Genomic DNA, 14,033 nt, shown 5'->3' with positions numbered 1-14,033 from the left:
CTCGGTGCACTCCACCGGGGGCGACCTCGTATCAGAGTATTCCCGTGTGGTGGAGGCACGGCCCGAAGGCTTGGAGGGCTTAGCCGGGACTGTAAGCATGGGGCTTCCGCCATGCGTCGACGGTGTCCCCGAGGCTGGCTTCTTCGATGTTACGGAACCTGAAGAAGGAAGAGGGGACTTACCCGGGGCCGAGGCTTTCTGCTGTCCCGAGGGCTTCGGATTCGGGTCTCGGGGCGATGCCGAGGTATTCGGGGCCGAGGTCAAGGCCGGGGCCGACCTCGAGGCCGAGGTAGAGGGTTGGTCCGGGGCGAAAAGGTCCGCCATGCGGGCTTTTCTTCGACGGAGGGCCCGGTTCTGGAAAGTAGCACACTGGGGGCAGGAGTCGGTTGGATGAGCCGCCCCCAGGCAGAGGATGCACCGGCGATGCGGGTCTGTGATGGAAAGAAGCCGCTCACACCGGGTGCACTTTTTAAAGCCGGTCAAAGGCCGGGACATAGAATCGAAAGTAGCCGCGGCTCGAGTAGCCACGCGGCCACGGGGACCCGGAAGCCTCCAGGTCGTCAAAAACGAAGCAGGAATCAAGTTGAAAAGTAAAGAATTCGCGCACAGCGACTTAATCGAGAAAAAAACAAGAAAAAATTGCGGTGCTAGAAGGCAGTTGGGGCAGAGCCTGAAAAACACGACTTCTAGGCTCAGCGGAAAATTTTGAACTGGAGACCACGAGGGGATGCGCCCCCTAGTGGAGCAGGAAGGCATGCATGCGTGGAGCAGCAGAGCAAACTTAAATCTTCAATCAAGTTTGCTTGAAAATGCTTCCGCATCGGGGCTCCGTAGATGACGTCACCCACATGTGAGAATATCATGCCTGCTTGTCCTGGGATAATAGTTAATGTCTTATTAAAGAAATGACAATTTTGCATGAGAAAACTCTTTATAGTTTATAAATCTTTCCTTTTGGCTAAGTCTTAATAATAATAATGTCATTTATAGCTATGATCATAAGAAACTTTTATTTTACTTTTGTGATCATATAAAAATACCAAGGGCCTCAAAATAGAACCAGGTGGCACAAGTTTGAGACCATTGCTCTAAACCAGTAGTTTTTAACCTTTCTTCTGATGCGACACATTTGAAAAACAATGTTCATTCTAAATTCTAAATATGACATATTACACACAAATTCACAGCCAAACAAAAACACTCCTAAATATTTAATTGACAATAAGTTTAGAGTGAATCTGCCTACCATTTAGTCCCATTATCAAAAACTGTAAGTAATGTATCAGTCTTAGACTTCTCATCATACAAACAAAAACAAATACACATTCAAATTGTGGTGTCACCTCAGTTAACGGCAGAGCTTTTTTTTGAGAGGGTATTGTGTACTGGCACCTTTTCCATTGTTTGATAAAATGATCCATGGTCTCCAAGTATTAATTTTTTTTTTAACTCAGGTTCTGCACACTTAGTGCTACCTTTTCTTTAAGTCTGTGGCTGTTTGCAGAGTGCCTGGCTACTGTGGGGTAGGTCCCTCAGGGATCACTCCTGAAGAATGATCTAGTACAGCACATTTTTGCTAGAAAATGTTAGCAGTCAGATAGTGTAAAGCAACACAAAACCCAGCAAATATGCTACTCTGAAACTATGTAGCAAACAATACCTATAGACAGCAAATCTGCAATTTATTCTTATTTTGAGCTGGTAGCAGCAGTTATCCCTGGATGTAGTAGGGAAGTAGAAATAGGGACCAATTATGGCGAGTACAAAAACCTGCCAGGATCTCTGATCCTCCCCCAGCTTGCTGGCACAGATTGTTAAGGAAAACACAGCATCCTGCATATACCAAATATTTCAGTGCAGCAATTTAAAGTATGGAGTACCACTAACTGTGGAGGACTTTAAAAAGGGACTGTGTTAATCTAGTATAACAATCAACAGAAGCAGATAACACCTTAGTAACCAATATATTGAGGCATGAGTTTTCAAGGAGTAGAATCCACTTCTTCAGATGTATCTGACAAGGAAGTGTACTGTACTCAAAATCTCATACCTCAATCTGATTCTATAGGGTTCTATCCCATTCTGATAGAGAAGTTTAGAGCAGTGGATTCGAAACTACAAAATTCAGTGTTCAAATCAAGCCTTTCTCACTGATACTCCTTGCAACCTTACATTTCATTCCGTTGCCTCAGACATCAAACTAGATTTTAAGCCCTCTGGGGCCGAAAAATGCCTACTGTACTTGAATTTGTAACTTTGCCCAGATATTGGATTTGAAAAAGCTACCAACCAATCTAAAATTCCAATCATAGATACTACTTATATTTATTGTACTTATTTACAAGCCATAAAGATACCATACGAATCTTACTCTGACTGTCCTGTAACTACCATATGAAAAACTGTGAAATTATTTATCTAAACTTTCTATTTTGAAACAGGACCATAAAAAATTCCACTCACTAAAGAAAGCAATCATATCAGATTTAAGATGGGAGGAGATTATTACATTTGTTCACCTTTACTGGCTGCAGGTTTCTTTTTATCTCAAGGTTTTGTCTGTCTCACTTCCTAGTCTAAGAAACTGATCAGCCAGCCAAGAAAATGAGTTACTAAATTACATTTACCTTGATATGCCGCATATTAAAAAATATATCTATGTGGTTTATGTTGTTTTAAAATATTAGGAATATTAAATAAAACCAACATACATTCAGAGGAAAATTATTTTAGAACACTAAAATAGCCCCCCCCCCCCCACACACAAAAAAAGAGCTGCATAAGACAGTCGGTAAGCAGATCCATGAGAGTGTACTAAGCAAGACGAGAACGAGGGACCCACCACCTTCTTCAGCTGGAGAAGCCTCGCTGCCTTTGCCCTATTGCTGCAGCTACCCGTGAAAAGAGAAAAATTTTCCCTACGAGGCCGGATGTGGCTGCAAGAAAAGCAGCGCATGGCAGGCCACACAAACGTGATCCGCGGGCCAGTTTGGAAATGTCTTTCTTAGAGGGCTCTAAAAAGGGAGGATACCTGGCCAAACAGCTCGTAAATCGTAAACAACTAGAGCCAAGAAATCAGGGCCCCACATCAGCGTGATTCCGCTACCTCAAACACTAACTCTCGATCGGGCCTCGTTTCACGCAGGAGGCCCCTCCCCCCACGAGGCGGGATGGGCCAAGGCCTCACTACAGCGCCCCGACATCAACGAAAACTCTTGCAAAAATGCAGATAAAAAACATCAGCGTCACCCTATCACGACTGTGCGCTAGCGAGTCTCACCGGTCCGAGTACTCGAGTAGAGCTCGAGAATCTTTCCACAACCTCTGCCGTTTTCGGGCCCCTCTCACGCACACACCCGCTCAAGCAGGCAGGGCGCAAGAGTGGAAGCGCTGAGGCTGTGACATCACTTCCTATTACCAAAAAAAAAATCTTTATAACAGCAAACCCCAAAGCGAACGCAACAACATTTCAAAAATAATAAATGTATGCAGTTGCTTTTTTTTCCGTTACAATTTGTATATCTACAACTAAATGATGCTTGCCTCCTCTGTCATGTGATTAGAACCCGACGTGCACGACGGCCATCTTTAATTCGGTCAGAATTGTAAGTTTCCTTACCTGTAACTGTAGTTCTTCTAACCACACCAGTTATAACAAAACAACCTTAAGTAACTCAAATAACTGTTACCTCTGGAGGAGAAGGAGAGTTGTCATATTACAGCATTGATTGAAGTACTGCAGAATCAAAATTGGAATCCGTCCTGAATGCTTGGTCAAGGCACTAATGTTTGGAAAACATATGAAGAGACGACAAGGTCGATGCCATACAGATCTGTAAAGTTGATTTCTGGAGATGAGCTGTCATGGTCGCCATAGAACATAACTTATGAGCTGTAACATGAGGTGCAGAAACGGAAAGGTCACTCAGGTGGAGAGTAAAACTGTGACTGAGTTCAAAGAAGGTGGGATGAACACAGGATTTAAAATCAGAAAATAATATTGAACTAAGGCCAGTACTGGGCAGACTTGCACGGTCTGTGTCTGTATATGGCTGTTTGATGGAGGATGGGCTGGGGAGGGCTTCAATGGCTGGGAGGGTGTAGATGGGCTGGAGTAAGTCTTAACAGAGATTTCGGCAGTTGGAACCCAAGCACAGTACAGAGTAAAGCTTTGGATTCTTGCCCAGAAATAGCTAAGAAGAAAAAATTAAAAAATTTCAATTGAATCAGGTTGGGCAGACTGGATGGACCATTTGGGTCTTTATCTGCCGTCATCTACTATGTTACACAATAATCAGAGACTTGAAGAAAGCAACAGGGTTTATTCAGCATATATGCAACTCCCGAGCACAAAGTTGGCAGCTTCAGAAGTCCCGAAACCAGGAAGTTACAGAAAGCACAGTTACTTACCGTAACAGATGTTATCCAGGGACATGGGTGATGTCACCTACGGAGCCCCGGTACGGACCTTTTTAACTAGAAAGTTCTAGTTGGCCGCACCGCGCATGCGCGAGTGCCTTCCCGCCTGACGGAGGAGAGCGTGGTCCCCAGTTAGGATAAGCAGCTAAGAAGCCAACCCGGGGAGGAGGGTGGGACGTAAGAATATCTGCCTGCTGTCCCTGGATAACACCTGTTACGGTAAGTAACTGTGCTTTATCCCAGGACAAGCAGGCAGCATATTCTTAACGCATGGGTGACCTCCAAGCTAACAGAGAGGGAGGAGGGATGGTTGGCCATTAGGAAAATAAATTTTGCAACACAGATTGGCCGAAGTGTCCATCCCGTCTGGAGAAGGCATCCAGACAGTAGTGAGTAGTGAACGTGTGAACTGAGGACCAAGTGGCAGCCTTGCAGATTTCCTCGATGGGCGTGGAAGGGAGGAAAGCCACAGAAGCAGCCATAGCTCTGACCCTGTGGGCCGTGACAGCACCTTCCAGTGAGAGACCGGCCCGAGCATAACAGAACGCAATACAGGCAGCAAGCCAGTTGAAAAGCGTCCGTTTAGAGACAGGACGACCTAGACGGTTAGGATCGAAGGTCAGAAAGAGCTGAGGGGACGAGCAGTGAGCCCTGGTACGGTCAAGGTAGTATGCAAGGACACGCTTACAATCCAGCGTGTGCAACGCCTGTTCCCCAGGGTGAGAATGGGGTTTAGGGAAAAAGACAGGCAACACAATGGACTGGTTGAGGTGAAAAGCCGAGACCACCTTGGGAAGGAATTTAGAATGGGTACGCAGAACCACCTTGTCATGGTGAAAAACAGTGAATGGTGGTTCGGCGACCAGTGCATGCATCTCACTAACCCTCCTGGCAGAGGTGATGGCAATGAGGAAAAGCACCTTCCATGTTAGAAGTTTGAGCGAAGTTGTGGCAAGAGGCTCAAAAGGAGGTTTCATGAGGGCTGATAAAACCACATTCAGGTCCCAGACGACAGGAGGAGGCTTCAGAGGTGGTTTGACATTGAAGAGGCCTCTCATGAACCGGGAAATAAGTGGGTGAGCCGTGAGAGGTTTTCCGAGGATAGGCTCATGAAACGCAGTGATGGCACTAAGGTGGACTCTGATTGAGGTAGACTTGAGGCCAGCGTCGGACAGGGAAAGCAAATAGTCCAGTATAGTTTCCACCGCCAAAGAGGTGGGATCGTGATGATGCAGTAGACACCAAGAGGTCCACTTCTGATGGTAACATTGGAGGGTGGTCGGTTTCCTAGAGGCATCCAAAATGCGACGTACGGGCTGAGACAGATTCTCTGGAGAGGTTAGCCCGAGAGAAACCAAGCTGTCAGGTGGAGCGAAGACAGATTGGGATGTAGTAGAGACTGATGCTGCTGCGTAAGTAGAGTAGGAAACACAGGAAGAGGAATGGGCTCCCTGGAGCTGAGCTGGAGCAGGAGGGAGAACCAGTGTTGGCGAGGCCACCGAGGAGCGATGAGAATCATGGTGGCCCTGTCCCTGCGGAATTTGGATAACGTCCGCAACATCAGAGGTAGAGGAGGAAAGGCATAGAGGAACCGATCCGTCCAGTCGAGCAGGAATGCGTCTGGGGTCAGACGACGAGGAGAGAAGAGTCTGGAACAGAACTGGGGCAGCTGATGGTTGTGAGGAGCCGCAAAGAGGTCCACCTGCGGAGTGCCCCAGCGAGCAAAGATGGAGCGGAGTGTTGGAGGTTCCAGAGTCCACTCGTGAGGTTGAAGGATGCGGCTGAGATTGTCGGCCAGGGAGTTCTGTTCGCCCTGGATATATACAGCCTTGAGGAAGAGACTGTGGGCCGTGGCCCAGGTCCAGATTCGGATGGCCTCCTGACAGAGGAGGGGAGAACCGGTGCCGCCTTGCTTGTTTATGTAGTACATGGCGACTTGATTGTCTGTGCACAGGAGAAGAACCTGAGGGTAGAGAAGGTGCTGGAAGGCCTTGAGAGCATAGAACATGGCTCTGAATTCCAGGAAATTGATGTGATGTTGACGCTCCTGAGGGGTCCAGAGTCCCTGGGTGCGTAGGTCTCCCAGGTGTGCTCCCCATGCATAGGGGGAGGCATCCGTGGTTATGATCATGGAGTGAGGGGGTAGATGGAAGAGTAGACCCCTGGAAAGATTGGAGGAGTTCAACCACCATTGAAGAGATTGCTGAAGAGACGATGTCACAGAGATGGGATGAGAAAGAGGATCCGTGGTCTGAGACCATTGGTTGGCTAGAGTCCACTGAGGTGGAGTCGAGCCAAAGGAAGTACATGGACCGTCGAGGCCATGTGGCCCAAGAGGACCATCATCTGTCGAGCTGGGATGGTTTGATGAAGGAGCACCTGACGACAGAGGTGGAGCAGGGTCCAGTGTCGGTCGGAGGGGAGAAACTCCCTCATCAGAGTGGTGTCGAGAACTGCTCCGATGAACTGAAGTCGTGTGGGAAGCAGATGCGACTTGGGGTAGTTGATCTCGAACCCCAAGAGATGGAGGAAAGAGATGGTGTGATGAATGGCTTGCAGCACAAGTGGAGACGTAGTTGCTTTCACCAACCAATCGTCCAAGTAGGGGAACACCTGGAGGTTGTGAGACCTGAGGAAGGCCGCCACCACAATAAGGCACTTGGTGAACACCCTGGGCGATGATGCGAGGCCAAAGGGTAGTACCTTGTACTGATAGTGGCGGTGCTGAACCTGAAAGCGGAGGTAGCGTCGTGAATTCAGATTGATGGGGATGTGAGTGTAGGCCTCTTTGAGGTCCAGGGAACATAGCCAGTCGTGTTGAGAGAGAAGAGGGTAAAGCGTGGCCAGGGAGAGCATTCTGAACTTCTCTTTGACCAAACACTTGTTGAGGTCCCTGAGATCGAGGATGGGACGGAGGTCTCCTGTCTTCTTGGGAACCAGGAAGTAGCGGGAGTAGAATCCCTGACCCCTTTGGTCCAGAGGTACCTCTTCGATGGCATTGAGAAGAAGGAGGGATTGAACCTCCCTTAGGAGGAGGGGGGTTTGGGAGGAGTGAGAAGCAGACTCTACGGGAGGATTGTCTGGTGGAAGAGTCTGGAAGTTGAGAGAGTAGCCGTGACGAATGATGTTGAGGACCCATTGGTCTGATGTGATGACCTCCCAACGGCTGAGGAAAAGTTGGAGGCGACCTTCGATCGGCTGAGGAAGAGGCAATGAGGTTGGGAGACTGGCTATGCCCTGGAGAAAAGAGTCAAAAGGGCTGAGATGGTTTTGACGGAGGTAGAGGCTTGGCAGGTTGGTGAGATTGAGAGCGAGCCTGAGTTTGATGTTGTTGCCGAGGACGGCGCAGCTGCTGTTGAGGCGGGTTGAGAGGTCTGGCCGAGAACCTGCGCTGGTAGGAAGACTGTTGTCTGTAGGTGCGAGCAGGTGGAGTCTTCTTTTTAGGTTTGATCAGAGTGTCCCACCTGGTCTCATGTGCGGAGAGTTTCTGGGTTGTGGAGTCCAGGGACTCTCCGAAGAGTTCATCACCCAGACAAGGTGCGTTTGCCAGGCGGTCCTGGTGGTTAATGTCTAGGTCAGAGACTCTCAGCCATGCCAAACGGCGCATATCCACCGCCATGGCAGAAGCGCGAGAGGTCAGCTCAAATGAGTCGTAGATGGAGCGAACCATGAATTTCCTAAGTTGAAGGAGGCTGGAAATATGCTGTTGGAAAAGAGGGACCTTACGTTCAGGAAGATATTTCTGTAAGGAGGAGAGCTGTTGCACCAGATGCTTCATGTAGAAGGAGAAGTGGAAGGTGTAGTTGTTGGCTCTATTTGCTAACATGGCATTTTGGAAAAGGCGCTTACCAAATTTATCCATGGTTTTACCCTCTCTGCCAGGAGGGGTGGAGGCAAAAACACTGGAACCCTGAGATTTTTTCAAAGTGGATTCCACCAGGAGGGACTCGTGGGGCAATTGAGACTTGTCAAAACCTGGGATTGGAATAAGCTGTACAAGCTGTCTAACTTACGAGGGGCTCCAGGAACCGTGAGGGGAGCTTCCCAGTTTTTATAGAAAGTTTCCCGTAAGATGTCGTGGACGGGCAACTTCAGGAATTCTTTGGGAGGTTGCTCAAAGTCTAGGGCATCGAGAAAAGCTTGAGACTTTTTAGAGTCGGACTCCAAGGGAATGGAAAGAGCTGCTGACATCTCCCTAAGAAATTTGGAGAAAGAGGATTGCTCTGGTTTTGAGACGGTATCGGTCATGGAGGGTTCTTCATCGGTTGATGAAGCGTCCTCCTCAGTACCGTGAGGGGAGTCTTCCCACAAGTCTGGGTCCCTAACGTCGGGATGTGTACGTTTGGACATCGGTGTGGAGGGCTCGGCATGGCGGGTCTTTGAGAGAGATTTGCCTGAGCGCACCGAGGCGATACCGGGTGAGGAAGACCGATGTCGTTCCTGGGACCGGACAGGGGCGGCAGCATCACGGGTATGTACTGTAGGTGTTTCTGCCAAGAGCACCGGCATGGAAGTATTAAGCGGTACCGAGGGGGTCGATACCGATGGAACGGTGTGAGGCTCGGACCGGTCCCGTACCGGAAGGTGCGGTGCCAGCAACGCCGGCAACAGTTGTTGGAGCTGTTGTTGCAGCTGCTCCTGTAACTGTGTTTGGAGTATGGCCGCGATGCGGTCGTCCAGGGGAGGCACCGGTACCGCTTTTTTCTTCTTCGGTACCATAGATGCCGCTCTACGCTCCGGCGATGAGGAGGCCGATGATGAGGCACTCACCGAGATCGGAGCGGAGCGTTTGTGGGGTCGGGGCGGTGCGGGAGGGCCGGTGTCGCAACCGTGGCAGGAGGGCGCTCAAGGGAAGAGGGAGGCTTCTTAGCCGGCTTACCTGGGCCCAACGACCCCGAGGAAGGATCCGGTGGTGTCGATGTCGTCGGTGCCAACTTTTGTGGTGCCGTCGACGTCGTAGCCGGTTCCATGGCAGATCCGGTACCAAACAAAATATTTTGCTGGATCTGCCAATTTTTCAAAGTATGCTTTTTAAGCGTAGCACAGCGGGTGCAGGTGTCAGCCCGATGCTCTGGACCCAAGCACTGGAGGCACCAATTGTGTGGGTCGGTGAGGGAGATTGGGCGTGCACACCGCTGGCACTTCTTAAAACCCGGTTGAGGGGGCATGAAGGGAAACACGGCCTCTGCAAAATCGAATCCGGAGGCCTGTATGGTGGCAATAGGCCCCGCCGGGGCCGGCCTGAAAAAATAAAGAAAATTCGACAAGTTTTTGTTTTTTGTTTTTTTTGAAAACAAAATAAAGGAAATCCGATAAGAAAAAAGGAAAAAAATTTAGAAAATACGCGAGCGGGAAGGCAAAAATTAGTTTTTCAACGGCCGTTGAAAACACATGCGTCTTCTTTGCTCCGCGGAAACGAAGAAACTGGGGACCACGCTCTCCTCCGTCGGGCGGGAAGACACTCGCGCATGCGCGGTGCGGCCAACTAGAACTTTCTAGTTAAAAAGGTCCGTACCGGAGCTCCGTCAGTGACGTCACCCATGCGTTAAGAATATGCTGCCTGCTTGTCCTTGGATAAATATTTATTCATTTTTCTGGCTATACAACTGAATTCAAGAAAAAAACTTTTCACCTGTTACTTTTCCTAACAATCATTGGTCCTAAGCTCACACTAGGAGGTCACTTATCTAAGCCCTGCAGTCTTTCTGTTACATGTCCAGGAGGGCAGAATACAATATCGTGTATGCTGAGATAACCATAAGAAGCTAAAATGCCCAAGCTAAAACACCCAGTGAAAACCAGTCCCAGACTCCTTCAGTCCCCCCTTTCAGGCTAGTCGGATGAAGGAGGAAGGAGACGAACCTGATAAAGTTCAAGAAGTCAACAGTTCGGTGGAGCAGCTTTATGGCTATGGGGACCACACAGGGCAGACAGCAAAGGAGCAGAGAAGACAGGGCGGAAACTAGCAAGATGGTCTTCATTGCTGAGCCAGAGGGCAACCAGGAGCCAAAGGTGCCAGAGAGCCAGTCTTCAATAAGGACACACCAGGTCTGGACAGGAACATAAGCCAGTTTGGTGATATGATCCACAACTTCCTCGATCACTTTACCATTGTCATCAAGTTCAAGGCAGCAGTTGGAGAGGTTGAATTTGCCACATAGACCACCTTCTGCCGCCAGCAAGTAGTCTAGAGCTAGGCAGTTCTGATAGATAGCAGTGCGCATTTTAGCAATGGCCTTGCCAATAGTAGCCAATGCATGAGCTGTTTCATTGGTAATGAGTTCAAGAACAGCCTGCAAGTGAATGATGCGGTTAAGCATATAGATAGGGGTCTGATAACCATAGCAACCATCTTTGGCCCAAGTAGCAGGTCCATAAGCAGCGATGATTCGTTCTGCAGGCCAGTCATCACCCCATTCACCTATTTTAAGGGAATTAGTGGAAGTAGACCGCTTTTGGCGACCCCTGGTGTCGAATACAGGGGCTCCCAGGTGTTCACCATCGGCCAGGGGTAACAGGAAGAAGCTGGAATGGATCATGCCAAGTACACATGTACCAGTCCTCAAGAGTAAGCAAACAGATCACAGAGCCAATATCGACCATCAGGAGCTGACCATCGTTCATAGGAAGTTCCATTAAGCAGTGTATGAAGAGGTTGACCTGGCAAATTGGAGGTGTTCTTGGCAGGCCAGGGGTCCCAGGCAACAGTGGAGGTGTTAAAAGACCAGAGAGATGAACACTTGAGGTATCCAACCTGGACGTTGAAGAGGGGGTCCAATATGCTGAAGACAGTGGGAAGCAAACAATGGAGGTATGCAAGGCCCATCGTGAAGGTCGTGGACCTGACATGAAAGTGAGGTTCTTTGAAGTCAGGTTTAACATGTCCAGCTGCTTTGCCTCCCATGGCCACTGTTCTCCCATACCAGTCCCTCCACATACAAAACAATTGCTAACGTTAAGAGTCTGGCCTATAGTTTCAGCAAATTGTATAAACAGATTTCTAGTGATTACAGGAATATCAATATCTACTTTCATAAGTTCATAAAACTGGGGAAACACCACAGAGTGATGGACAGGAGCACAAGGGCAGGACACAATACGGACATATACAACAGTACCCGGTGAAGGGGCATATACTTTTTGTAAGTCTATTCCATTCCTGCTTGCATTTGCCAAGAGGCCACAAGGTCCTTTCTCTTTGTGTTCTGAGCTCTGTGTCCTCATTCTGTTCTGTAGCTGATTAGTTTTGCCAAGGTTATATCTTCCTTATGTTATGAATCCTACATCCTGTGCTTTAGCTGAGTGATTTTGCTTCTTGTGACTCAGGACTTAGATAAGAAACATGGCTAGACCTTAGACAAAAGACAGTAGTGTTTGCTATGGTTGTGGAAATTTCTCATCCTCCCTCCCCTATGCTTGCTACCTCCTTCTTATTGCTTTTATGAATCTTTATTCCATATATGGTCTTTCCTACAGTCATATGCTGAAAAAAATGACCCATGTAAAATGCTATAAATATGTATGTAGTACTCAGAATAAATGGACATCTCTTTGGAATAATAAGCGGTTGCATAAGCGTCTATTCTTTCTAAAAGAGATTATCCCCAGATGCATCTGACTTACAAAAGACAGAGAGTATGAGGCAGTTTTGGGACCAGAACCTTTTCACCCGGGTCTCACCTTTTACCATCAATATACAATGCCATGCGGCCTCTGGCCTTCTGGACTTGGACATTGGCATTCCAGTTATGTGGGTCAGTGAAAGTGAAAACCATGAGTTTACAGTGGCTTGCAGTACACATGGGACCAGGGTTAGGGCCTACTGCAAGAGTGGCAGAGGGGGTATTGGCTGGTATTTATGAGGGTTCTTGTAGGTGGCCCATGAGACACATTCCCATAAAGGACAGGCTCCACCAATAATGAAGGTTTCCTCATAGGGGCATTTCTTAAAAGGCATCAGGTTATACAGACATATATACTTAGCACATTTGGTATAATAACGCTGACAATCTAGGGAGCCACACAAAACTGTATTAGGGATAGTACCATGACCTTGAGCAACATCAAATAACACACATGTATCAAAATACAAAGACACCGAATGAGTAGGATCTACAATAAGAGTCTGGTTGATAAGTGGACCCTCAACATTATCAATTCAGATTTCCGCCCACTTTTCAACTTCATCACCAGTAGGTTGGAAACAGATAATACCGTCTGATGTTTGACACTTTCTATACTTAACTCCATCATGCAAACAAACATCATGCAAAGGGGCTGAGGGGCACTTATTACGTACAATAGGAAAGAACTACAGAAGAAAGAAACATAAAACAGTGAGGGCAAAACAAAAGTCAGATATATAACACAAAAGGCGTCGACAATGCTGGCACAAGAAGCTCATTTTGTCAGGAACAACTAAGAAAACCTAAAACAGTTATACTCAAGGCACTTGCTAGAGGCAGTGGTGAACCACAGGCAGTCAATTAAACTCAAACACTTGTGAAAAAGGTTATATTCAGAACACCTGCTAAGTACAGTGGTAAATATTCAGAACATTTTGAGGTCTTAGAAAGCTTCAGCTGAAGATCCGTGTTGTAGTGGAACCAAGTTTCATGTCTGGACACCTTGACAACTGTAAGAGAAAAAATTAGGACAGTAAAAGGACCTATCCATCTAGGTTTCAGGGGGTCTGACTTCCAAGTTTTAGCCATACTGTATTTCCAGGACATACCCATGAACATGCGTGGCTATCGGTAATGAGGCCCTATCCAGGACCCATTTGTGGAGCTCTTGAAGGGCTTTAGCTAAGGATTGGACCTGACTCTGGAGTATATCCGATCCCAGAGTAGCAAAGGAATCAGGGTCTGGGTTCACAATGGGTGGTGACCGGCCAAACATGAGCTCAAATGGGGACAGTCCAGTGGGGTTTGACAGGGTACACCTGATCTTAAAAGAACGGAAGGCAACAGGATAGGCCAGGGCAGTTTAGTTTCTTCAATTTGTTTGGTGAGAAGGGTCTTAAGGATTCTCTTCATCCTTTCAGCTCTGGGGGTGGTAAGCAGCATATAATTTCCATTCAATTTGGAGGGCCTGAGCAGTTTGTTGGATGACATCAGCAATGAAGACGGGGCCATTGTTGCTGTCTATGGAAACGGGGAGACCAAAGCACGGACTTATATCATTCAGGAGGTGTTTGGTTACGTCCTTGGCATGTTCAGTGCGAGTAGGGAAGGCTTCGACCCATCTAGGAGGTGACTGAGGGAACGGAAAGTGGGCATATGGATAAAATCTACAGACAGGACCTGCATCAAATGTGTTCCAATGGGTTGGTGTCCAGGAGGTAGCAGTCGTCTGATTGGGGGAATTTGTTCTAGAACCAACAACACACTTGGACCGTATTCCGGACTAGCTGGTCAAGGTGATTGATAAAGAAATGTCTCTTGAGGGTCATTTTCTAACAGGGTCTCCAGAGTGTGCCAGGTCATGGCATCTTTTGACAATTGTGAGGGCCAGGTGTTGAGGAATGAATATGAGGGTACCCACTGTGCTCGCATTTGATGTATCAGTGTGTAGGTCTGGATTGGCACTTGAATTGGCGCATATTTGTATCC

At 47.9% G+C, this 14,033-nt stretch overlaps 1 protein-coding gene across 4 annotated transcripts in view; it reads right to left on the bottom strand.

Annotated features, from left to right (window-relative positions):
- Positions 1–3,432, bottom strand: part of LOC117364739 — a 296,082-nt gene extending 292,650 nt beyond the window's left edge. The window contains exon 1 of one of the 4 annotated variants that reach the window (XM_033954287.1): positions 3,281–3,432. Coding sequence is in view for 3 of the 4 variants with exons in the window: in XM_033954286.1 (XP_033810177.1) it covers positions 3,032–3,089 (58 nt within the window). In the remaining variant the exon portion in view is untranslated. Of the gene's footprint in view, positions 1–3,031; positions 3,185–3,280 lie in introns of those variants that run through there. The other 3 variants (XM_033954286.1, XM_033954285.1, XM_033954288.1) reach the window with 3 other exon arrangements.
- Between the last annotated feature and the right edge of the window lie 10,601 nt (positions 3,433–14,033).

Source organism: Geotrypetes seraphini, chromosome 8 (genome assembly GCF_902459505.1).
Source record: "Geotrypetes seraphini chromosome 8, aGeoSer1.1, whole genome shotgun sequence".
In the NCBI taxonomy this organism is placed as follows: Eukaryota; Metazoa; Chordata; class Amphibia; order Gymnophiona; family Dermophiidae; genus Geotrypetes; species Geotrypetes seraphini.
The sequence above is the reverse complement of the archived record's forward strand: the minus strand, read 5'-3'. Positions and strand labels throughout refer to the sequence as shown.